General features: G+C 39.4%; 2 protein-coding genes across 2 annotated transcripts in view; both read right to left on the reverse strand.

Moving 5' to 3' along the window:
• The window catches only part of Oatp26F (Organic anion transporting polypeptide 26F), a 59,939-nt gene extending 52,755 nt beyond the window's left edge, over positions 1-7,184 (reverse strand). Inside the window, exons 1-2 of the mRNA XM_011148000.3 lie at positions 6,988-7,184; positions 800-852 (exon numbers count right to left, since the gene is read on the reverse strand). Coding sequence (XP_011146302.1) covers positions 800-844 — 45 coding nt within the window. The 5' untranslated portion in view covers positions 845-852; positions 6,988-7,184. The remainder of the gene's footprint in view (positions 1-799; positions 853-6,987) is intronic.
• Positions 7,185-11,378: 4,194 nt separating this feature from the next.
• Positions 11,379-24,606, reverse strand: LOC105187280 (dynein assembly factor with WDR repeat domains 1). Its single transcript, XM_011147999.3, has 8 exons — positions 24,246-24,606; positions 19,398-19,470; positions 18,867-19,076; positions 17,019-17,141; positions 15,359-15,543; positions 13,663-13,792; positions 11,796-12,094; positions 11,379-11,713 (listed from the first exon to the last, which is right to left on the reverse strand). The coding sequence occupies exons 1-8, from the start codon at positions 24,283-24,285 to the stop codon at positions 11,517-11,519; spliced, it is 1,257 nt and encodes a 418-aa protein (XP_011146301.2). The 5' UTR covers positions 24,286-24,606; the 3' UTR covers positions 11,379-11,516.
• Positions 24,607-25,284: the final 678 nt, after the last annotated feature.

A 25,284-nucleotide genomic window follows, 5' to 3' on the forward strand; every position in this document is an offset into this window, starting at 1 on the left:
TAAGTCCACGTCGTTAGCTCTGGGTTATGCTAAAGGAAAGTTTTATTACTGTATGAGATTACTTATAGTAATATAGACTTATTTCAGGTAAATAATTGCCTTTCTTTGTAAAATTTCGATAATCTGATATCAAAATGATAATCAGCGATATAAAAAAAAAAACCCTAAAAATGCCAAGATCCAAATTTTGAAAATTTTTTATTTTGACCGTTCCGTTCCGAATCGGGGTGGCTCCTATAGGAGCCACTAACAAACTCGAAAACTCTACGCGACATGATACATATATTACATATATATATATATATATAAATTTTCTGCGAAAAAAATTGCAAATTTTAAAAGAAAAATACCGGTCCTTTAAAGATTAATGCCATCTACTGGTGGAGCCCTCAAAACTAACTCACACCCCTAATATGTTGTCGTCGCAGACACCCTGTATATGGATACACGTGCAGACGCGGGTATATTATTTATAACGTGCACGATTTTCGCCACGTATCACGTTCAATGTATCCCCGGGAAATAATAAAAAGGATGGGAAGCAACGAGACGAAAAGCCGGATGGGTCATAGTCCCGTCTTCCCTCCGGGTACCCACGTGGCTTGAGCGTTTAAATTACTCCTACAATCGCGCGCGCTCGCAGTGTATTTGAAATTCAATTATCCCGATTTCGATTATCCGAAGAACTTGGGGATCAGAAGCAGAGCAAGACTTCTTTAGACGTCTCCCAAGCGGTGGGCGTAACATTTTCATAATATTCATCCGCCGATCGAGGCGTTGCATAATGTTGCTGACTTACCGTCGGCTCGACGCCATCATAAGCCCGATTGTCTATGCCAGTCATGTTGTCATCTGCAAGAAAAGAGACTAGATTTTCCCTGTATTCTCGATGACGATGTTCGATCAAGCAAACGTTATGTCATTCGGGAAATTACGCGCTCGAAGATACTCAACGCCGTGGCTGTATTGTGTAAGCATGTAATTAGTAATAAGTATGAGGTATTACAAATGTATTGAAGATACTTGATGCGTCTCGCGATAAAAGTCACGGCGTGATATCAGCCGAACAGAAAATAACTTTATATTTTTTGCCAAGGCTGACATGTTTTGAACCTTTAAAATAGAAGCTGCAAACATGTTTTAAACGGTTCGATTTTTATAACATTTTAAACATACGTCTTTTTTAAGTGTTTAATATAAATTCTGGATGTTAAATTATGGATGATCGAAACTTTTTTTTGCGGTGCAGTTCGGAACGTAGTCGGTGGTTCGGTGAAATAAATTATCTTTTGTGAATTTGCAGAAATAAAGTTTTTTTTTTATTAAACCATCTCAAACCGTATCAACAATCAAGTTCTCAAACTGTACTAAAAATCAAACATGTATACAGGATGTATAAAAAGTACCGGGACATCGAAATATCTTGAAAACTAAGCATTTTAGAAAATAATGTTTCAGACAAAAGTTGCATGGTTTCAAGGGAGACATAAAACAACTATATCATTTTGTTTAAAGTGGCGGCGCCACTTTCGAGATATTCACTGATCGTTACTTTTTTTTTAATGAAAACTCCAATTTTTTATCATATAACCTTTTTCTACCAATTAATTTCAATAATTTTTGTCTAAAACATTTTTTTATTTGCCCAATATTTTTAAGATATTTAAGAAAACTTGGTAACTTTTTCAGTATTTAACTTACGATATCTCGCTAACTATTTGTCGGAAGGAAAAATGGTACTAGACTTTTTTACTCTATTTGGTCTCTAGAATATATTGCTACAATAAAGTTAGGGAACTTTTGTTAACTTATCGATCTTTGGAAATTTAAAAATCAAGTTAACAAAAGTCAGGACGCTATTCATGAAACCAAAGGGAGTAAAAAATTCCACTACCACTTTTTCTTCCGACAAAGCGAGATATCAGAAGTTAAATATTGAAAAAGTTACCGAGTTTTCTTTAAATATCTCAAAAAAATATTAAATATTTATATAAAAGTATTAGGCAAATAAAAACATTTTTCCAACAAAAGTCGTTCAAATTAAATTGGTAAAAAGAGATGATATAATAAAAAATTCCATTTCAATTTACGAAAAGAGATCTTCATTTAAGAAGAATAATGACCAGTGAGTATCTCGAAAGTGACGCAATCTGTACACAAATAACAAAATGCTTAGTTTTCGAGACATTTCGCCGTCCCGGTACTTTTTATACACTCTGTATATGTTCCAAACATATTTGAAACATAAAAACAGTTTTAAACGTAAAAAACACAATGTCATACATCACGTTTTTCATTTTAAACACGTTTTTATTAACCCTACACGCCGCCGTACACGAAGCTATAGATATCTTTATTTTTCTTTCCTATGTTTTAATTTTACATTGAAAAAGATAAGAACGTAGAACTGACACTGAGCGCGCACGCCTATCCATAAGGTGTACTCTTGTTCTTGTTCTTGTTCGTCGAGGCCGCCACCGTGCCTCTTTGAACGCCACTCTGTAGTGTCTTAGTAAGACAGTCGTTGATAGGTGCGAATAAAACGTAATAGCGCTCAGTCAAAGTAACAAGATAATAGACATCACGTTTAAATTATTATGCACCCTGCGCGGAATGTGTGGCCGGACTTAATCTTTCAGACGAACGAAACTCAAGGCTCGCCTCGTAGTAGGTCACTCACTCTCTCTCTCTCTCTCTCTCTCTCTCTCTCTCTCTCTCTCTCTCTCTCTCTCTCTCTCTCTCTCTCTCTCCCTCTCTTCGTCGCGTGCATCCTCTCCCTGAATCTGGCGAAATGGAACTTTCAAGGCTGCAAGGGGAGAGCGAGAGGCTCGTCGATCGGAACGTTCCCTCAGGTTCAACGCGATTTCGGCCATTAGCGACCCTTCCGCCCGATTCGTCGCGTCGCGATTCGCGATTACCGCCTTCGTGATCACTTCTCTTGTAATTCCGTCCGAGCGGGGAAAATCGCGCGGAAGTTCCCGGACTTTCGTCGCGAGTTTCATTCGCGCGGAATCCAATCCGCGCTTCTCGTCTCGCGGCTGAGCGGCGTTCTGAACGAACTCGCGTCTGCTGATCGGCGAAGGAATCTTGACACCAGCCGTCACATTCGCTGAAAGCGGATATTTTCACCGATGGCGACGACGTGCGTTCGCGAACGATTACCTTCAACCGGCAATTGCCGACTCGTTGACGGCCGTCGTTTGTAGCAAGTACAACGAATTCAGATCCGAGATCTCATTCACACACGCGAGTGATGAGAAGTACGATAATCCGCTTCCTCCCGATTGCGATCCGCCTCGCAGCCGATGAGAAACTACCGGCCACTTCTGGCCAGCGGATCATCACGATGAACAAGCCACGTGGAAACAACGCACGCGATCGGAAAATCCGATCGGCGGCGATAAACGCGGCGGCTCGCATCGCGTCGTTAGCTCGCCTTTTCACACGGGTTTTTTCCCCAGAACAGAAATATTCACTCGGCGCGAGCGACGCGCGTCTCCTCTGGAATTTACGAGGGAAGAAGGTCCGCCCGCGCGACTTCGTGCTTTATCGCGACCGCGATAATAACATTTGTTTTATACCGTCCTAACAGTCAGCGGCCGCGACGGGGATGGCGGTTGTTATCGTTATGAATCGCCCGGTCATCGCTCAACCTCCCGTCTCATCTGAATCTTCACGCCCGCGCGCTGCGAAGCCGCACGTTGAGAGAGAGAGAGAGAGAGAGAGAGAGAGAGAGAGAGAAAGAGAGAGAGAGAGAGAGAAAAGACTGAAGGAAAACAGCGTCGGGAATCGGTCGAGGTTCGCGTCGCACCGTGACACTTTTTATCCGGTGTGACCTTGGCTCTCCGTAACTGATCTTTTTTGTGGATATGAAAAAAATTACGTGACGTGAAACCAGCGAGTATTAAGCCCCTTGCACAATGCCAGGCAACAGGCAATAAGAATAAAAATAGACCAATCACAATAGATTATTCTTGTAATAGTCGATCGTGATTCGTCTATTTTTATTCTTATTGCTTGTTGCCTGGCATTGTGCAAGGGGCCTTAACCTCCGGATGTAAATTAACAATTAACTCACCATTCTCAAAGATTTTATTTCAAAAGAAAAACGGTTTGTAATTTACAATGGGTTTACAATGGGTTACAGCATCTACGGGATGTTTGAAAAAAGGCTTCAGGACTTTAAGGACAGATACAGAGTTGGTAAGAACATGTTTAAATAATGAAAACAAAGCATCATGTTTTTTGTATAAAACCGTTTTTATGTTTCAAACAAGATTTTATGTTTTAAACAAGAGCAAAGAAACATAGGAAATATGTTTTAAACAAGTGCAATAAAACATGTTTAAAAGATGGAAAATATGTTTTAAACATGCTTTAGAGATATATTTGACTTTTGCATTTGACTTTTAGTACAGTTTGACTTCTGATGCGGTTTGAAGTGTAATCGGTGGCTTGATAAGAAAACTTTTTTTAAATCTTTTCATTTAAATAAATAAACTAAGAAATATATACAGGGTGTCCGGGATCCTTTGGAAGCGAAAAATTGTCAAGATTAATCAGATCAAAGTGAAAAGAAAAGTCAAGTATTATTTTGCAAAAATCATTATACGTTATTAAGTTATTAATGATTGAAAATGACCATATCTACAAGGCCTTTTAATTGGTAACTTGAAAACTTGCGTAAATAGTAAAAGATTCTTTTGTTCAGAATGATCTAACCTGCAATTATATGACGGCTATTGTTCCTAACGATAAGTTCAAGATTCAGAGTTCAAAGTTCAACATACTCATGTCTATCGCCACACACAATAGCTGCCATATAATTGTAGATTAGGTTATTCTAAACAAAAAAGTCCTTTACTATTTTGCAAACAAATACGCAAATTTTCAAATTATCAATTAAAAGAGTCTCTAGATATGGTCATTTTCAATTATTAATAACTGTTGCAAAATGATATATGACTTTTCTTCTCAGTTTGATCTGATTAATCTTCATAATTTGTCGTTTCCAAAAGATCCCGGACACCCTATATATATATATATATATATATCTATTTATTTAATAATTCATTCGTTTAATAATTCACATATACAATATATGAATTATTAAATAAATAGATATATATACATGTATGTGTAATAACTACCTTTTTAATAATCGTATAATAATGTATATATTTGTGTATAATATCGTAATATGCAAGAATATGAAAAAAAATAGATATTTTGTGAGATCAATTTATATCACGTATAATTTTATAAAATTTATATTAAATACCTAAAAGAAACAAAAACACATGTTTAAAAAAAATGTATATGTTTAAAATTATCCAATATTTGATACATGTTTAAAGCCTTTGTTTAACAAAGAGTTTAAAACATGCCAACCGTGCGCAGATAAAACCCACAAAATGAAGGAAAAAAAGTGCTGATTAATGGATTTAAATCTATGGATCGAAGAATTAATATTCTCGGAGTTATGAATAATTTGTTTTCACCGAAGCAAGTAACTCACTCGCTTCTGCTGCTTTTATGTATATTCTCTGATGTAATTTGTCCACGTCATTTATCGGTGAGGAGAGCACCGTCCCTCAAAGGAATCCCTAAAATAAGTTTCTTCGCTCTTGCACGGAATGCTCGAACAACAGAAATCGATTTTCTCTCCACTTATGCATACGCTTCGCCAAGCAATTGTTAATCACATAACCTCGTGAACATTGAACGGCTGCGGGGAGCTGTCATAAGGTTTTTACCATAGACATAGTATACCTAGACTACGTGTTCGAGGAGTGGGAGTATAGCTCACGTAGAAAAGGATATACTCTGTTTTTACTGTGCACGCTCTCTCTCTCTCTCTCTCTCTCTCTCGCACATTCTCGATGGAAGGGGAATAAGGGAGGCAGTTGCTAATCTGCAGGACAGTACAGCCGCTGTTTTTTATTTTTTTCCGATATTGATCCGATTGATTGATTCCGATAGTGATCAACTTAGATCACTGTGCCTTCAGCTTATCTCGAAATATATACAGGTATAGCCGCTGTACTGTCGTACAGGTTAGCAACTGCCTCCGCTATTCCCCTTCCATCGAGAGTGTGCGAGAGAGAACGCACAGTAAAAACACAGTGCATCCTTTTCTACTTCTAGCTATACTCCCACCCTTGAAATTTGGGAGAACGCGCAGTCTAGGTATACTATGTCTATGGTTTTCACAGTACGGTAAGAATGACACCGTACTACTCTAATAAAAAAAAAAGAAAAATGGCGGAAATGCATATGGCCGTGCACCGGAAGCGACCGGAATCACTTGCTTCAATTAAAATAGACAATTGTTCATATCTCCGGCGATATTAACTTTTCGACCCCATATTCGTCAGAACTTTTCTCCCCATTCCGCGAGCATCATCTGCCCTTCGAAACCTCCCGAAGCCCTCCTTTTAAAGAACCCCATGCAATTTAAGAATACCGATACATCAGTATATGACTTCAAAGTTACACAGCGCAAGGTTACAGAGGGTTAATTATATGACTCCTGCGCGCGACGCCGGCGCTTCCGTTAATTAATTCGCGTCCGTCTGCGCCCGCACCTGTCTCTCTCTCTCTCTCTCTCTCTCTCTCTCTCTCGTCCCTGTTTTCCTCACGGCTGTATAATTAATTAACGTAACCGTGTAGGCTTACTAGGAAGAAACCGAGGTAGAGCATTACTGATTACAGTCGTGTTCTATACACCGGGTGGACACGCGTGTCCTCCTCTTCCTCTTGCCGATAGCCGACACGCCGCGCGGAGCGTGACGGACTAAATAAACGACACCGCGAGTAATCCTTTCTTATCGTAAGCTCCTTATCCCGGTAAGTCATCGCGAATGAAGTAAGATACATCAATTTATCTGCGTAATCCCCGTACATGTTTACGCGCGATCATCGTCGCTATTAACGGCATTATCGGGCCACGGGATTACGGTGGAATTAAGTCCGTCTCCTACTCACCATATCAGGCGATACCCGAGGAGGCGAGTCCCGCGACCTGGAGGCCGTCGCGCTGCAGGCAGCAGCAGGCTCTTCCGCAATCCGCGCGATCAGTCCGTTGCGTTTATGTCACGCGGACGACGGCTGCGTCCGTCCGAAGAGCTCGCGGAAACGCATCGCGCGCGCTGGAATCCGCGGACGACCGAGATGACGAGTTCGAGAAGACTGCCTTGGATTCGCGCCGGGATCGCTGATGTAGCCCGACGCGACTGGGGAACTCGAAGAGTGGGGCTCCTGCCGCGTCCGACGTACAGTTACTCGGCGGAGCGCCGCTTTGGACTTTCATCGGTGTGCCCTGCTGCGTCTGCCGCGGCCAAGCACACCCGGAGCGGGTCCTAACATCGTTGGAGAACGTTTCTTTCCAGCGGTTTCCTTCCAGCTAAGGTTGCCGAATTTGCAAGTTAGCAAAGGGGACCGGAAATTTTGATGAATGAAAAGAAACAGGGTGGGAGTGCGTCTGTCATGGCAGCGCATCTGACAAGTAAAAGAAGAAATACCTTCGATGCGGTGGGGAGGAACAAACAGCGTTCTTAGCAGGACATGAAAATTTCGGCTATGAAGAACAATTCTTCTTCGCGCTCGCTACGTGGCGCTGCGCTTATGTTTCCCGTAAGGAATTATGGACGCGACTTAGACCGCGCGATTGCCCGAAGGGACTTTCGAAATTCAACAGGAACGGCATGTTCTTCCATCAGCACTCGGCCTTTCTTATCACACATCACGTTGGGAAGAGATAGGCTGCTAATCGCGCATGGAGATCTTCTCTTCTTATCTTCTTACGTCTTTTCACTATGGCAGCCGTAACACCAAACTGCGTTGTTCATGTGTTTGTATATGTATGTGTTTCTATTATTTTATATACAAGGTGCTAAATTTCAGATGTAGCAGGTCCAACATCTCTAGGACTAGATGATATTGAAGTTTGTTTTCCTTTTTAGGAAATGGAGACATGTTTGTTCTAATGATTACATTAGTCACATTCAGTCTTCAGTATCAACTGACTTGCTTCAGATAGTCCTCACATCTTCTTACGCGTGTCTAGTCTATCTGTTACATATTTATCTCCTGGAGAGTGTTTACAGTTTTGGCATCGTCAACGCCAGCATCCATTCCATATCTATTTATACCAAGTTTCAGCACAGGAAGCGATGTGTGAGCAGGATAAACGCTGATTTTACTAATATCTCTGACTCCTTTTTCCCATTCTTTCACCTCTAGTCACCTCGGGTTTATACTTTATGGTCATTGAATTCGTTGTGATAACGGCTATAAATAAAGGTGATCAAAAAATTAGACTTCCATTGAAAAATATAATTTCATTTCTATTTTACTTGACGACTTCACCCAAAATTAAAATCTCTTTTTATCAAAATATGCCTGCTTCGAAACAATACAATCTAAAAAAACGGTCGATATCATTTAGTTTTCGAGATATTTGACCTGTTACGTTTGAAATTTAGCAACCTATGTGTGCGCATGTGTGTGTGTATGTAATGTATTAATATATTATATACAGGGTGTCCGGGATCTTTTGGAAAGGAAAAATTATGAAGATTACTCAGATCAAACTGAGAAGAAAAGTCAAGCACGATTTTGCAAAAATTGCAAGTGATTGAAAATGACCATATCTAGAGGCTCTTTCAATTGATAACTTTACGTACTTGTTTGAAAAATGGTAAAGGACTTTTTTGTTCAGAATGATCTAATCTACAATTATATAACGGCTTATGTGCCTAACAATAGATACGAGTATGTATTGAACTTTGAATCCTGAATCTTGAACCTGCCGCTAGGCACAACCGCCGTTGTATAATTGTAGGTTAGGTCAGTCTGAACAAAAAAGTCCTTTACTATTTTGCAAACGAGTACGCAAATTTTCAAGTTATCAATTAAAAGAGCTTCTAGATGTAGTCATGTTCAATTGTTAATAACTTAATAACTATTGCGATTTTTGCAAAATGATACTTGACTCTTCTTCTCAGTTTGTTCTGATTAATCTACACAATTCTTCCTTCTTAAAAGATTCCGGACACTCTATATGTTAATATATTATATTTGTTAGTATGATATAATACATAGTTATTTTATATTACATATATAATGTATGTGTACACACACACACACACACACACATATGCATTATACGTCTATAACGAGAATCACGCGTGCTTCGAGCCGTTTCATCCGGCAACCTCAATCTTCGTCTCCTAATACCTCGTTTTGGCGTCTTACTCGCCTCGACGAGAGGAGAAGAGAGACGGGCGGAAAGATTGTTGTCCGTGAGAGCGTGTTATCAGACGAATCCTACTTACTAGAGGTAACAATATGCTGTGTCAGCGTTCTACAAGCAGGTGTACGAAACCGCTCGCGACGTTCGCCTCGAGTGTTATATACACACATTTTTCTCTCTCTCTCTCTCTCTCTCACACACACACACGCGCGCGCGCGCGCAATTATATACCGATTAAATGTCACAGATAATTAATATCGGGCAGAGAGCGACGTTTACCCGGCGACGTTATCGATTTGTCAAAGTTCAAAGCGGAAATGTACACTGCTGCGTCTACTCGTTATGCGCGTTGATAAGTGCAAGCGTTGCCTGCATCAGCTACTCATTCAATTTAATAAACGCGCTTCCGATTGGATAGAAGTTGGTGCCTACGTAACGATCGCTAATGTTCACGTGTATGTCGCAGTTTAATACGGAAGCTGGAAGATACGCCGCCTGTTCCGCTCGTCGAAGAACATGGACGGAAAGGCTGGCCGTAATCTCTCCTGCGACTCTTCGTCTTTCAGCGTCTCGACTTTGTCCGGAGAGTTCTCCCATCAGGAAAGAAATTCGATCGGACGGGCGAAAGTTACGCGAACAATCGCGGCCTTTCCGTCCACAAGTGCGCATCAGCGACGGGCGATCTTCTGATCTTCAGAAAATCGATCTTCTCTTTCAGAAATCAATTCTTTTAATCGGTCCTTTTTTGCTGGGTTTTTCTACAAGGCGATCCTTTTCAACAGGGAATTTGTTGATATACCTATTCGTCAGTTCACCTGTTCAGTCGTTTCGTTTAACGAAGAATCGAACCGTTTGAAAGAAATAAAAATCGAACAGGAAACAATTGATTTGAAAAGTCGATGTTTTACCAAAAGATCGACGCCTGTCACCTAATCTGAGTTTTATCGGTTCCAGTTAATCTAACCGATGATTAATCAGTTCACTGGTAACGATTTATATATGAGCGAAAAAAAGAATGCTACAACTGATAATAGCTTGTATATGAGCACCAAAAATAATTCTGCCAATTTTCAACGGATTTGCATTAAACTTAATACACTCATATTTTTTTGCTTGGTGGCTATGAATCCGAAAACAAATTTGAGAAATTCATGATGGCGGATCCAATATGGCGGCACTGAAATAATATCGAGCGAATAATATAGTATTTTACATGGAATTATCTGTAAGGAATGTTTTAGGTCATTGATGACAAATCCAGAAACGAAATTTCAAAATTCAAAATGGCGGATCCAATGACACCTTCAAGTGCCTAACTTTGATATTCCGTTTAAGTACGTATCATACTCGGCATGTTTTTCTTCTTTTAGTCGCAGATAACGACTGTCATAAATCTAAATCTTTGAGTCGTTCATGACAAATCCAGGAACGAAATTTCAAAACTCAAAATGGCAGATTCAATATGACGGCTAACTTGACTTTGATATTCCATTATCGGTACATATCAAACTCGGTACATTTTTTTTACCGCAATTAATGACTGTCATAAATTCAAGGTTATTACGAGAGCCATTCACCAAAGAAGTGGTTTTCTTCAATATATTATAATTCAATATAATATTTCATTCGTTAATAATGGAGGTAAAAGTATCCATAATGGAATACCGTTAGGCACTAAACCGCCATTTTAGGTTTTGCAATTTCGATTAAATTCATCATCAGCAACCCGAAAAACATGAACATATCGAATATGATTTCCTCTATAATAGAATAACAAAATTAGTCACTTGGAGTCGCTGTTGCCATTTTGTACAACAACTATTGCCATTTTGAATCTTGAAATGTTGATCCCGGTTTCGTCACCAGCTACCCGAAAAACCTTCTATAAAAAAGATTTCATACTAAATCAAACGGGGATATCTCAATAAATATTCTTCAAAAACTAACAAAATTAGTTATTCTAACGAAATTGTCATATTCGTCGTTCGTTAGAATCGTCAAACGCGATTGGTCAATTCCGATGGAATAACCAGCCGGTTAAATTAACCGCAGTTGGTGGAAACGGCCATAAGCCTGCTCGCGACCAGACCGTTGGTCACCATTTGCGCAAAATCGAGCAGAAGAGAATCGATTATTCGAAGACCGACTGGAGATCGCCCGCGTCTACACTCGGCAGGGTTCAAAGAATGTAAAAGTACACGACGTAAGCGACGAACAGAGCGACGAGCAGAAGCTAGCCGCACACCTGGAACCAGTCCAGTCATCTCCAGATCGTGCAAGTTTTGTCCTTGCTGGCGGTGATCACGCTGTCGCCGGTGTACGAGAAGGCACAAGCGAACACTTCGTCGGTGTGCTCCCTCAGCTGTTGGAGGCAGCTGCCGTCGTCCGTGGACCAGAGTCTGGCCGTTCTGTCCGAGGAGCCGGTCAGCAGTTGGTGGCCGTTTGGACTGAAGCATACTGTGAAACACACGGCAGCCGTGATCGTTCGGGATTCTCGGGGGCAGGCACTCGGCATCCTCCGCGGGAGAAAGAGACTTGCCTTTGGAGACCTCCTGCTGATGATCCTGCATCAAGGCCAGCTGTTGGAAGTTGCCGCTTATGTCCCAGACACGCGCAGTGGTGTCGCCGCTGGCCGTCGCCAGCTTCCTGCCGTTGTTGTCGAAAGCGAGATCCAGAACTTCGTCGTCGTGGCCCAATAGAGTGGCCATGCAGGAGTTGGTCCTAGTGTCCCACACCTTGGCGCTCTGGTCTATCGAGGACGTCGCGATCAGCGAGCAGTCGAAATTGTACAGGCAGTTGGACAATTCCGCGCGATGGCCGATTAGCGCGCTCGTGCGTCTGCAATTGTTCGTTTGGAGCGTCGTCGTGCTCAATAGAAGATACTCCGTAGCGAAGTTAGCGGGGAGGGGGTGGAGTGGCATTATTGAGAATATGGGGATCGCGTTTCTATGTGTGGGGATTACACGTTAGACGATGCGAGTCGAAGGGGAAGACATCGCGCCCTTTGGTCGCATAGCTTTTCGCAGCTAAATGCTGAGGACGAAACATTCTCCGGGCCGTCGTAGGCAAATCGATGAGAGGAGCGGGGAAAGGTGAACGAGCGATAGAGAGAGAGAGAGAGAGAGACGGGTGAAAGTTTATCTATTACTGTCACTGAGACACTTGAAGGAACATGAATATCCGTCGCAACAGTGGATTATTGTAAACTGCGCTGAGAATAGGGTAATTATATATAAAAGGTAACGCCTCATCGATTTTCTTTTTATTTTGAATGTTATAGAGGATGAAATTCTGAGTGACTTTTTTTGTAAAACAACTCGGGGACGCTTGTTATTTCCGAGACATTTGACATTGAAGTATTGGAATTATGCAAAAGTTGCTGTTTATTTTTATGATCGTGTAACACATGTTGTTATTCCGAGTTAGGTTAAGTTAGCTTATTGTTTATTTATTAATAAATTTAAAGTTTAAAACTACAAGTTATATACTGATGTTTTATATAATATACTCAATATAGCTACACACAATTACTCGCTACGCACATATTATACAGGATAGGAAGAAAAGGTCTTCCCCCCCTGTCGGATCCCTTGAATAACTTTGAAAATATGCAAGATAAAAAAAATATTAAATACAGTAGTTGCAGGGTTTTAAGTGACGCATCACATGGCAATACTACGAGGATAGTTCTAGAAGTTGCCTGACCTAACAAAGAAAACACAACAAATTTGGGAAAAAATATCTTTATTTTAAAGTTTTTTGTAAATCATGTCCTTGTTTCTTAGCTGTATCTCGAAATATAAATAAATTGATTGATTGACAATTATCCATAACTCTGACAATATATATTTTTCGGCCCATGTTTATTAGAACTTTTTTCCTCCGTTTGTATTACCTGCCTTTAAAGTTCTGAATCCTTTTTTTGAACACCCTATATACAAATACACACAATAACCTAAGTTAACTTAACTTAGGATAACAACATATGTTGTATGATTATACAAATAAACAACCTTTGAGAATGCATAATTCCAATATTTTAAATGTTTCGGGAACTACAACCGACCCCTATATAATTATATCACAAAAGATTACTCAGAATTTCACTCTTCATAACATATCTCAAAGTAAAAAAAAAAAATCAGTAGATGTCACCTTTTATGCATATTTACCAAAATTTCTAAGGCTCTTCCTTAATATTCGGCGAACGAAGGATAAAACGCGCCAAGAAGAAAAGAGGTGCGATCGAAATGGAGGCTGCTAAGACGCTCAGGCAGCTTCGAATCGAATCAGGCGGGTCTGATTGATGATGATTGAGAATTTACTCGTGCGTGACGAATAAACTCGCATATTCGCCGGTGAGATGGATTTGCAAGTAGGCAAGGGGGAAGGAAGAGGAGACTCACGCGAAAATTCTTGTATCCCAGATGTTCACGGTCCCGTCGAAGGAACCCGATATGATCTGATTTCCATCGTCGTTGTAATGCAGCGCAATAACTTCCGCAGTGTGGCCCCTCAACGTCCCCAACTCCTGACCTGTCGAATCCAAATCGTGTCTCTCGCATAAAAGCAGAATACGCTCGCGGAAATAGCGCGTCGGTGACTTGATCCCGAGGAACACGTGTCGTACGTGTCGCCTTTTGCTCAATCGATGGGCCGATTAACCCTTTGAAGCATGAATTTTTCTATGCAATAATAAAAGAAACTGATTATGTACATAGAGGTTTTCTGGGTCACTGATTATGCGTCTGGAGTCAAAATTTTAAAATTCAAAATGGCGGATTAAATATGGCAATTTCAAATGGCTAACTTTAATATGATATTATGGATATCATATCATGGTATCAAACTCGGTATATATATGTTTTCTCGATCATAAATGACAAATATTGAGTCGAAATTAAAAAATTCAAAATGGCGGATCCAATATGGCGACTTTAAATGGCTAACTTTAATATGATATCATGGATTTTAATTTCGGAAATCTGGTAACAAATTCGTGATCAGCGGCCCAGAAAACCTCTACGTACCTATTTCTATCGAAATCGAAGGATTTTGAATATTTTTATCCATCATATTGGATCCGCCATTTTGAATTTCGAAATTCTGACCTCGGATTTGTAATCGACGACCTCAAAAACGTAAAATGAACAAGTTTCGTTACGACTGTTTTTATAGATCACCGTTAAGTGAATTTTTACTGAAAAATATATAATTTTACGCAATTTGTTTATTTAGAGGATTGGACATTTTATATTTTTAGCACATATATTAATACCTAACATATCTTAGAGGTGAAAAAAATTCGGACGAAAATATCAAAAAGATAGCTTAAATAATTAAAAATAAAGAAAGAAAAGGTGGGATTGTGGGATCCCACCATGCTTCAAAGGGTTAAGCGGTTCAAATCGCGGCGCGATTAGCCCAAATCGGTCAGATCGATTCGCTTGAAGAAAGATTAAAGTGGAGCAGCCATCGTGCTACGACGCAAAATCCGCAACCGATTTGAAATCGGTCGCTCGTTAATTTTTCACTTGCCACTCCGAGTCGCTTGCCGAACGGGCGCTACGGGATTAGCAATGGCGTTATTATTCCACGGAGTAATAAAGTGAATAAAATAAACTCTTAAGTAATAAAGTAATAAAGGGAGTAAAGTAAACCCTTAAGAGCCATCTTATCAAAGAAGATCATGTTAATGCTGTCATGGGTGTGGAATTTCAGAATACGTTCCTTTATTCTAGAGATCAAAACACTCAAACAGGTGTGTAATTAAATGTTCCATTATTATCGAATATTGGATGGGAAATAGAGAAGTTGTCGCTTGCAGCGAGATAACGAACGTTTCTTTCGTTTAATAAAATCGAAACAAAATTCGCATGGGGTGAAATTTCAGCCACGGTGGCCCTTAAGGGTCAGAATTGAATGGAATTGTCCACGCTATAACGCGAGCCGCTGATAATTGGAGGACAAAGCGGTGATGAACTGTCGCGCTACATTACCGGACGAGATCGAGAAACAGACTCGACATTCGCGGCTCGTGTCGCGAATCGGCGCGCGGGCGCGCGTCTATTGTGTGAAATAACACCGCGGTATTTTCAATACCGGTCTCCACGTGGAATATTTTCGACGTCGCGTCGATGGAGCCGGTCGCGAGCTTGCATCGCGTCGGCGAAAATTTCGCCACCACCACTTCCGCCTCGTGGCCCCACATGGTCGTGAGGCAGTGACCCGTCTGCGAGCACCAGACCTTCGCGGTTTTGTCGAAGGATGCGGTTACGATTTTGTCCCTGGAACGCAAAACAACGCTGGTAAATCTGTGTGGAATTCTTACGTCAGTTATCAGATTGGCAACGAAATCGTGTCATTTTTCACAGATAGATGGCTTTACTGGTGGTTAGCCCTTTGTTGCACTTTCTAGTTCTTTTCTAGTGAATATAATTTTGTGAAACTTGTTACTCGGGAGTTTTTAAGGTCGCTGAATACAAATCCGGTGTGAAAAATACGAAATTCAAAATGATGGATCAAATATGGCGGATGAAATTTTCAAAATCAGCCGAATTCGTTTGAAAGAACCTCCGCAAAAAGGGTCGATTTTTTAAGGCCCGTTTTTCGGTCTTCGATTTTGGAATTGAATTTTATGCCAAAAGATAGTTCATGATGAGACATTAATTACAGAAAAGTTTTACGTTGAGCATACGATTGGTTTCAAAGATGTAGAGGGTCAAAGTGGTCACTACCTACTAAGAAAGTATGACACTAATAATGCTTTATCGCACGAACTTTTGCAAAATTCGGTATTTATGGGTTCTTTGAGTTGCTGATTATGAATCTGATGTCAGATTTTAAAAATTCAAGATGGCAGGTGCAACATGGCAGACACACATAGCGAAACAATCATTTACTTTTATTGGAACTGTTATGTTGTGGTTTTTTGGCTAGCTGATTGCGAATTTTCTATTAGGTTTCTATTAGGTTTTCTATTAGTTTTCGAAAGTAATTTTTCCAACGACAATTTTTGAATGGAAAAAGTACTTTCTTTATTGTTTTTTCATAAAAAAAATATCAAATTCAAATTGATACGTTACATGACGCATAAAGGATAACGTGACAGTTTTATTTGTTATATTTAGAAGCTTATCTTGCCTTCATTGGCTGGATAACCTTTTCATCTTGCTTTCACTGGCTGGATAACATTTTTATCTTGCCTTCATCAGCTGGATAACTTTTTTATCTTGCCTACACTGAAGGTAAATGTAAATTTGATAGAAAATTCGCAATCTTCGGCTTCTTCTGATGGGGTTGATTCCGATAGGTCAAACAGTACTTGGATCCGTTTTTCGCCGACAAGGGCCAGAAGTTCCATGAAGAGTCATGAAGCTACCAGACAACAAAAACATATAGCAAACAGATAGCAAAAGTCCATCGAAATAAACGGACAATGTATTGCAGAATAAAGTTTTCGCTTTGTAAAAAATCGCTTTTCATTTACATAGAAAAAAAACGACATGACTTTCTTGCCAACCTGATAATTCTGGATCACACGCGACCTCTCGCAGGAGCGATTTCGCGACACAACTGCATCGAAGGAGTGCTCGCGATGTGTCGCAAGATCGTGCATTTTTCGTCGCCACGCTCGCACGGACGAAGCAGGTCGTGCGCCGATCTAATAAGTGTGCCACCCGAGCGAGCGCGTCTTTTATTCATGGGCGGATCGATATCGTGTTGCGAGCAAGTTCGATTGTCGGGTGATTGTCCTACTCACGAAGCCGGATTGTTGAAGGAAACGGCATAGACGACGTTTTTATGGCCTTCGAGAGTAAGAAGCTCCGTTCCACTGTCAATGTCCCAAACTTTACAAGTTCGGTCATAGCTGCCCGTCAAGCATCTGCCGAGCAAACATCGATATTATCCCATCATCGATATTACGTCGATACTACGTCGTTCCTCGAACGACGGTCTGGCAAGTGAGTTATCCGGCATCGGTTCGTCCCTCACATCGAATGAAAGTATGGTTGTTCTTCCGGAAATGTCTATATGCTCCGATTTAGCTTGAACTTTGCAAGTAGGTTCCTTTTGGGTAATAAAGAAATACGTCAAAAGGACTCTTGGCGACTCGGAAGTTGAGCAACTTCTTCGATAATCTTTCATAATTTTCTGTGTTAAGGGTCAACATTGTGGTGATGTATGTTCTGATATGTACAAGATGTTCAGGATCTTTTGGAAACGAAAAATTGTGAAGATTAAATCAAAGGAAACTGAGAAGAAAAGTCAAGTACTATTTTATAAAAATCGCAATAGTTATTAAGTTATTGTTGATTGAAAATGATCATACCTAGAGGCTCTTTTAATTGATAACTTGAAAGTTTGATGATCATTTGCGTACTTTTTGCAAAATGGTACTTGACTTTTCTTCTCAATTTGATCCAATTAATCTTCACAATTTTTCATTTCCAAAAGATTCCGGACACCCTGTATATTATCACGATCAGATCATTGACTATGAGTTATGTATGTTAGACAATTATGCAAGACAATTTCGAATTTAAGTAAAATAAGTTAGGTTAGGTTAGGTTAAGTTAAATAGGTTAGGATTAAATTATTAAAATAAAATATATCATTCTTTACGCATAAAAATCCTGCTACTCTTTATTAAAGTTTGCTGCATTTTAAAACGAAGACAATATTAGAAAAATCCTTGGAAGAGACTAATGAGTATGGCAACTAATAAAACTAATAAAATTTATTTTTAATTGCGATATAATTAAGAAATCTTTAAGAAAAACCAGATAGAACGTGCCTATTAAAATATAGAATACTAAAACATAAAATACTAAAATATAAAATATTAAACTATGACAATTTTATTACCCGCTTCAGATCTTTTCTATAACAGATTAATTTTCTATAACTGGATTTTATCGTGATATATCTAAAGCATCCTCTTAAAATATCTTTCTAACGCCCACATCAGTTTTCCATGTTAAAGCGTTATTTCGCAAAATCTAAAGCATCCCTAAACGATCCTTCTAAGACCCATTTTCAGCTTTTCCTATCAAAGCCTTATTTTGTAAAATCTAAAGTATGCCTAAAAGAGTATGCATCTCGAAACCTGATGTGGTAATAATGAGGTATCCCTTTTTAGGGTATCTTACTTTCAGTCTTATCGGGGCCTTATGCTTCATGAGGATGGCCCTAACATTTTTTTGCTCGGTTTGTTTTGCGCACCCTATCGGCGACTGTCCCTTGATATACTTAAATTGAATTACTTAAAAAACTAGTTCAACATTCGAGTCGCCAAATATCTTTCTGGAATATTTTTTTTTTTTCTAAGGGCCTATTTACAAGGCTGTTTTTTCAGCTAAACCGGAGCATGGGCGTTTCCGGAAGTTCCGTAAATGCTTCCGCGCGTTAAATTGATCGCGCGCATAATTATCCTTACGTGCTTCTCTTTAAGCGATTAGTCGAGCGCCAAGCTGTTACATGAAACACCGGCCGCTCTCTCTCTCTCTCTCTCTCTCTCTCTCTCTCTCTCTCTCTCTCTCTCTCTCTCTTGTTTCATAAATCTCGTGAATTTTCTGAATTATTGATCGACGATATTAACGCGGAGTACCTTTTACCTAGTTTATCGAGCGCCACGTTAGTGACCGGCAAAAGGTGGGTCTGCAGGGTTTTGTATTTATAGTAGCGCTTGTGTGCGGCGTTTGTGTCGCAAACTTTAGCCTGCAGCCTCTGCAGGGTCTCGACTAACTGGTCCATTACACTTTCGGTTATTACGGGTTCGGTCGCTTTTATGCTCTCCGCTAATGCTCTTATGTCCGTTCTGCAAAGTAAGTCGTGTAATTTCTCGCTTTACTGCGCGTGCATACGTCAGATACGTGTATATATAGCGAGCTTGACATTTAAGGCGCAGCGAAAGTGCGAAAATACAAGACAACAATGTCAGATGAGTTTTCTCTTTTTCTTTTGGTTTTTTTTTTATAAGAACAAGCGTGAGAAAATAGGAACGGAAGCAGACAATTGGAACAGAGTGAGTTTCGCTGCGCGAAACGCAAGCGGAATAATGCATGATCGACGAGCAATTTTAGTCGTCTCTCATTCTGAAGCGGTGGAAAATAATCGTGAGAGTCGAATGCGCAGTTACTCGGCGGACAAATCCAGCAGATCGATGATCTTCGTCCTGACATCGCCGCCTTGCGTGTATTCCAGCGCGAGCCCTGCAAACATTTCAGCCGCTTTACGTATATTTATAAATTCAGCTAATCTTAAGGGGGGAATTATATGCGGAGCAGGCCGTTCCCAAGGCTATTTTTACGAAATTTTTTACACAAATGGTAAGATCAATGGACTTGAAATTTTCACAGTATATTCATTGATGTTCAAAGTATAAAATAAGTTTTATTGAATCACAAAAACCGATGAAAAGTAGTCTACGACCGTGCATTCCATGTTTGGTATACTAAAAATTGCAAAGTTTGGCGGAATGCACGGACGTGGACAATTTTTTTTTCAGGCACGCCGTTTGCATCGTCATAAAGTTCAAATCTTCCCCTTCAATTTGAAAAGAAAATGGAGTCGCTACAATTTTTTTTCGCAAAGTTACAGCCCTTCAAAAATATCGTTGTTTTTGACTTTCGGGCCAAGTACCGGCCGGCGGATTAAATAACTGGAAATCATAGTGGAGCAACGGCAAAAGCGTTTGTTGACATACGTTGGAGTCAATAATTACTGTGGAAGTGACGAACCACGGAGTCCTTATCTCTTCTGTGACGGACACACACACACACAACACACATGCGTGCACACGTGGCCCGAAGGCTAAAAACAACGATATTTTTGAAGGGCTATAATTTTGCGAAAAAAAATCATAGCGACTCCATTTTTTTCAAATTGAAGGGGAAGATTTGAACTTTATGACGATGCAAACGGCGTCCCCGAAAAAAAGTAGTCTACGACCGTACATTCCGTCAAACTTTGCAATTTTCAGTACACCAAACATGCCCTCAGATATCAGGGGTTACAGGGGTAGGGGTGCATCGCATGCAAAAAATGGAGATGCATTCTTAAAGTAGAGACTTCAAGCTTCATTTAAATAGAAAATCATTAGTCTACAATAATTTTTCGCGAGATAATCGCCAGTCAAAATTGGCCAATTTTTGGCAATAAATTATCTATGCCATAATTCTTTTGAGCAGTGTATATACAGGGTGCTAAATTTCATACGTAACAGGTAAAAAATTTCGAAAACTATGAAAGATATTAAGAAAAACTAAAACACATGTTCCATGATTTCGATGGAGAAAGAGAATGGCATTATCAGTTTTTTATTTAGAGGACATTTTCAAGGTCAGTTGAAGGTCAACTTAATTTTTTAAAATAAAAAGCCCAATTTTTTTATTATATCTTCTTTTTCTACCAATTAATTTGAACAACTTTTGTCTGAAACATTTTTTTTATTTGCCTAATATTTTTTGAAATATTTAAGGAAAACTTGGTAACTTTTTCAACATTTAACTTACGATATCTCGCTAACTATTCGTCGAAAGAAAAAATAGTATTAGACTTTTTTACTTTATTTACTATCAAGAATATATTACTATAATAGTGCCCTAACTTTTGTTAACTTACCGAGCTTTGGAAATTTCAAAATTATTAAATTAACAGAAGTTAGAGCACTATTATAATAATATATTCTTGACAAATAAGGTGAATAAAGTGAATAAAGTAAAAAAGTCTAATGCTATTTTTTCTTCTGACGAATAGTTAGCGAGATATCGTAAGTTAAATGTTACAAAAATTACCAAGTTTTCCTTAAATATTTCAAAAAATATTAGGCAAATAAAAAAATGCTTCAGACAAAAGTTGTTCAAATTAATTGGTAGAAAAAGAAGATATAATAAAAAATGGGGCTTTCTATTTTAAAAACTTCTATTTTAAGTTGACCTTCAACTGATCTTGAAAATGTCTTCCAAATAAAAACTGATAATGCCATTCTCTTTCCTCTTCGAAATCATGGAATATGTGTTTTAGCTTTATTTAATATCTTTCATAGTTTTCGAGATTTTTTATCTGTTATATCTGTTTTATCTGTTATGATATTTGAAATTTAGCACTCTGTATATATATTTTTCACTTTTATCCTATTTGAAGAGTATTTGACGAGATATGCAAATTGGAAGATGAAACTAACAAGGTTATTAATTTTTGTATGAAGAGTCCTATCTTTCCTCTTTAAAATCAGCTCAAGAAGAAGTCGCTATCCTTATTTGTGTGAGAGATATGAATTTTTAAAGTTCTGGAGCATATAAGTCCCAGGCACGAAAGACGCAGCTATCATGCATGTTCGCGATTCGTCTCGACTCTATCGGATTTTTACTCTTGGTATTTTTACTCTATCGGATCTTTACTTCTAATCACTGATTCTTCCTCTTGCCTCCGCGGGAAAAGCTCAATTTCTCGGAGTGAGATCTCGCTCGAGGTGAGCGAGACATTTTTTAAACGATCATGAAAATACCGCTCATAATACTCAAGGACGCAAAATATCGAATGCTTCGCCCGAATTTAGACTCCGACTCGATATGAGCGAATGATTTAATCCATTGAAGCGAATGCTTGACGCGGCGATGGAATAAACTCGGCTACCGGAGCGATTTTCTCTAATGAAACTGTCGCTCTGCAAATCGTGTCGCGATTGAGAGACACGATTGTTGACGCGTCTGCGCACAAATCGGTCATGAGCAGCTATTACAATACACGTGACAGCCGACATCACAACCGTAGCGGAGAACCGCAGGAAAAGATTAGTAATATTCTTATCTATCAGATAAGAATACGACACTAGCCAATAATTAGGGGTATGCAAAAGTTTCCATTATAGATATACGTTCGCATATAGATGGCATTGTGAATTATTCGCATTAAAGTTGCGACGCATTTTTGTTGGATTACGTCAGTATTGGTACTCGACATAGAAACTGCATAAAAACTGATGCATAATACATGGAAAGAAAGGTTTGCTAATATAGGGACTACTAAAAATATCAACTACAGAAGCAAATTTGCTTGCTTTCGCAGCAAAGGATTTAGTTATGATAACCAAAAAATTTGCCAATATATGATATTAGCAAATCTTTTAGCTATCACAATTAAATCTCTTGCTATAAAAGCAAGCAAATTTGCTCTTGCAGCTGATATTTTTAGCTGTCTATATATTAGCAAATCTTTATTTTCCGTGTAAGTCATGTTCATTGACGTAAGCATTTTTAATTCGTATGAAGATGAAGGTCGATAAGACGCATATTCGTCATTGTACGCTTTTTTTTATTTCATCAGCGCAAAACAGCTGCCGAAGCAACCGGAATCGTTTGTGAAATTCATGGTGAGAGAATGGTAGTTAAAAATTCATGTCGTGAGTGGTTTCGGCACTTTAAAAGTGGCGATTTTGACCTGGAAGACAAGAAGTGTTCCGGGCGACCGCAAAAGAGACGAGTTCAAGTTGGAAGCGTTATTGCAAGAGGATTCGACTCAGTCGAGTGTAAAACTTGCGAAAAGATTACATGTTAATCAGAGCACTGTAATTCGATTCGCTTGCATGAGACGGCAAAGATTCCGAAGAAAGAAAAATGGGTTTCCCATGAATTATCCGAGAACGCTGCCCGCCGAGCCACCATTTGCCTTTCGCTGTTCAATAGACACAAACACAAATCTTTTTTGTATCGGATTGTGATCGGCGACGAGAAATGGATTATAACAAGTTGATGGTCAGTACGATGTTGAAATTTGATAACACTAAAAGATTTGACATTTCTCTATGAGATGTGACAGTTTGCGCGCTAGTTTGTTACTGACAGTTTCATTGTTTATACACGTCTAAAATGGATCGCACAAAATTGCATTTTCGACATTCGTTACTTTTTTGTTTGATTTAAAAAGACCGGCAACTGAAGCTCACGAAATGCTTGTTACTTATGGTGATCAAGCTCCATTGTATTCCAGCTGTAAATTTTCGTTTCAACGACTCAAAAGTGGTAATTTCTATTTGAGTGACAAAGAATGTACTGGTCAACCAAAAAAATTCGAAGATTCTGAATTGCAAGCATTATTGAATGAAGACACCGCTCAAACGGAAAAATAATTGGCTGGACAACTTAACGTCGATAAATCAACAATTTTGTAAACGCCTACACGCCATGGAAAACTTTCAAAAGGAAGGCAAATGGCTTCCACATGAATCGAGTGAAAGTGCCATTGCAAATCGTTTGAATGTCGCCATGTCTTTGCCTGCCAGACAGAAAACAAGTTCTTGTGGTGAATTGTAACTGGAGATGAAAAGTGGATTTATTTTGATAATCCAAAGCGAAAAAAATCATGGGTTGTTCCAGGATAACCATCAATATTGACACCAAAACGGAACATTCACGGTCACAAAGCAGCGCTCTGTATTTGATGGGATATGGAAGGAGTGATGTACTATCAGCTTCTAAAACCGAATGAAACAGTCATGGGGAAGCGATGCCAGCAACGATCGAACAAATTGAATGATGAATTGATGCAAAAAAGGCCAGCGATAGCCAGCGACAGACGCAAAGTGACTCTTTTGCACGATAATGCTCGTCCACATGTTGCTTCAATAGTTAAACCAACATTGTTAGAACTCGAATGGAAAATCCTTCCGCACCCAGCTCCATTCGCCAGACCTAGCACCATCTGATTACCATTTAATCCGATCGATGCAACACGCTCTGGCAGATACACACTTCAATAATTACGAGGATGTGCAAGAATGAGTGTCTGATTTTTCTCCGGGTCAAATTCGTGCGACTCGATCCGCTGCCCAGGTGAAATTTCACCCCGAAAAGTCCAGACACTAATGAAAAGCTAATAGACCGAAATCGATTTCACACCGGTTAGGTTAAGTAATCTCGCTTCTACTGATATCCGCCACAGGTCTGAATTGCAGATCCCTTCGATGCACCATCACGCTTGTGCTTACCTGGCGGGAAATAACGGAGCAGAAATTTCAGCAGCTTCATGTGGGCGCATTCAAATTACGTGGCAAGATGAGTGTTTCGGACAGGACCGCGCGAGTTGTTACTATCCGACGGAGAGGTGGCGCGAACCTAATTATAAAATGTGATTACACATCACACACACGGCGAGATTATGACGTATCGCGTAGATGCGTTTCCTCCGCGCTGACCGGAGCTGTCAAAACCGCGCTTCGTGCGTGCCTGCCCGTCAAACGCGCCGTCCTGCAAGAATGATCGTCTTTCGTTGCTTGGCGCTAGCAGATTGGTTACCAAGGCTCGCTTGATCAATTTCGTACGGTAGTTGGATTCACGGTAAAATCTACGGATCGAATGAATATTAATAAAGAAATAGAAAAGAAAAGAAATTTGCGTTCTCCGCAAATTGCGGTCCTTTAGAGAATTTGATGCAAAAAGAAAATATATATATACATATACAGGGTGTATAAAAAGTACCGAGACGGTGAAATATCACAAAAACTAAGCATTTTAGAAAAAAATGTTTCAAATAAAAATTGTAGGGTTTCAAAAGATCTATTTATAGATATTATGCGTTTGACCTTGGGTGGGTCGCCAAGATCGGGACAAGGTCACCTTGAATTTTTGGAATGGGACCCCCTATTTTTTTTATTACATATTCTTGTAGCCCTTCTTCAGACTTTTCAAAGCACTATAACTTTTTCTACTTTGAGTAAGCCATTTCGAAGTTATCGAGCTTTTTATGATAAGATGTCCAGCCAGCCAAGGCAAGGTCCTTACAGAAGCGTTTGAGAATAATGTTAATCTCTAAAAAAAAAAAGTAAAGTCTAACGAATAAGCTAGGAAACAAAAAGATTTATCCAATAAACAGAAATTTGTATTAATTAGTTAACAAAATTGATAATTCAATTAAAGAAAGAAAAATTAGGAAGAAAAATCATTTATCTTTTCCTCACGAAACAACGCGTACAACATGTACAAATAATGTGTTCTACTTCAAGTCAAATTCATTGCAATTGATTTGTA

The sequence above is a fragment of the Harpegnathos saltator genome, unplaced genomic scaffold (assembly GCF_003227715.2).
Source record: "Harpegnathos saltator strain DR-91 unplaced genomic scaffold, Hsal_v8.6 scaffold627, whole genome shotgun sequence".
Lineage (NCBI taxonomy): Eukaryota > Metazoa > Arthropoda > Insecta > Hymenoptera > Formicidae > Harpegnathos > Harpegnathos saltator.

What these genes read in the sequence shown, in the direction of transcription:
- LOC105187280 (XM_011147999.3), bottom strand. Translation starts at nt 24,285, where the DNA reads ATGAAGCTGCTGAAATTTCTGCTCCGTTATTTCCCGCCAG. An exon ending in TCCTTCAACAATCCGGCTTC is followed by an intron (nt 15,544 to 17,018) that starts GTGAGTAGGACA and finishes TTTGCGTTCCAG; the next exon opens with GGACAAAATCGTAACCGCAT. An exon ending in AATATTCCACGTGGAGACCG is followed by an intron (nt 13,793 to 15,358) that starts GTATTGAAAATA and finishes TGGATTCGACAG; the next exon opens with GTCAGGAGTTGGGGACGTTG.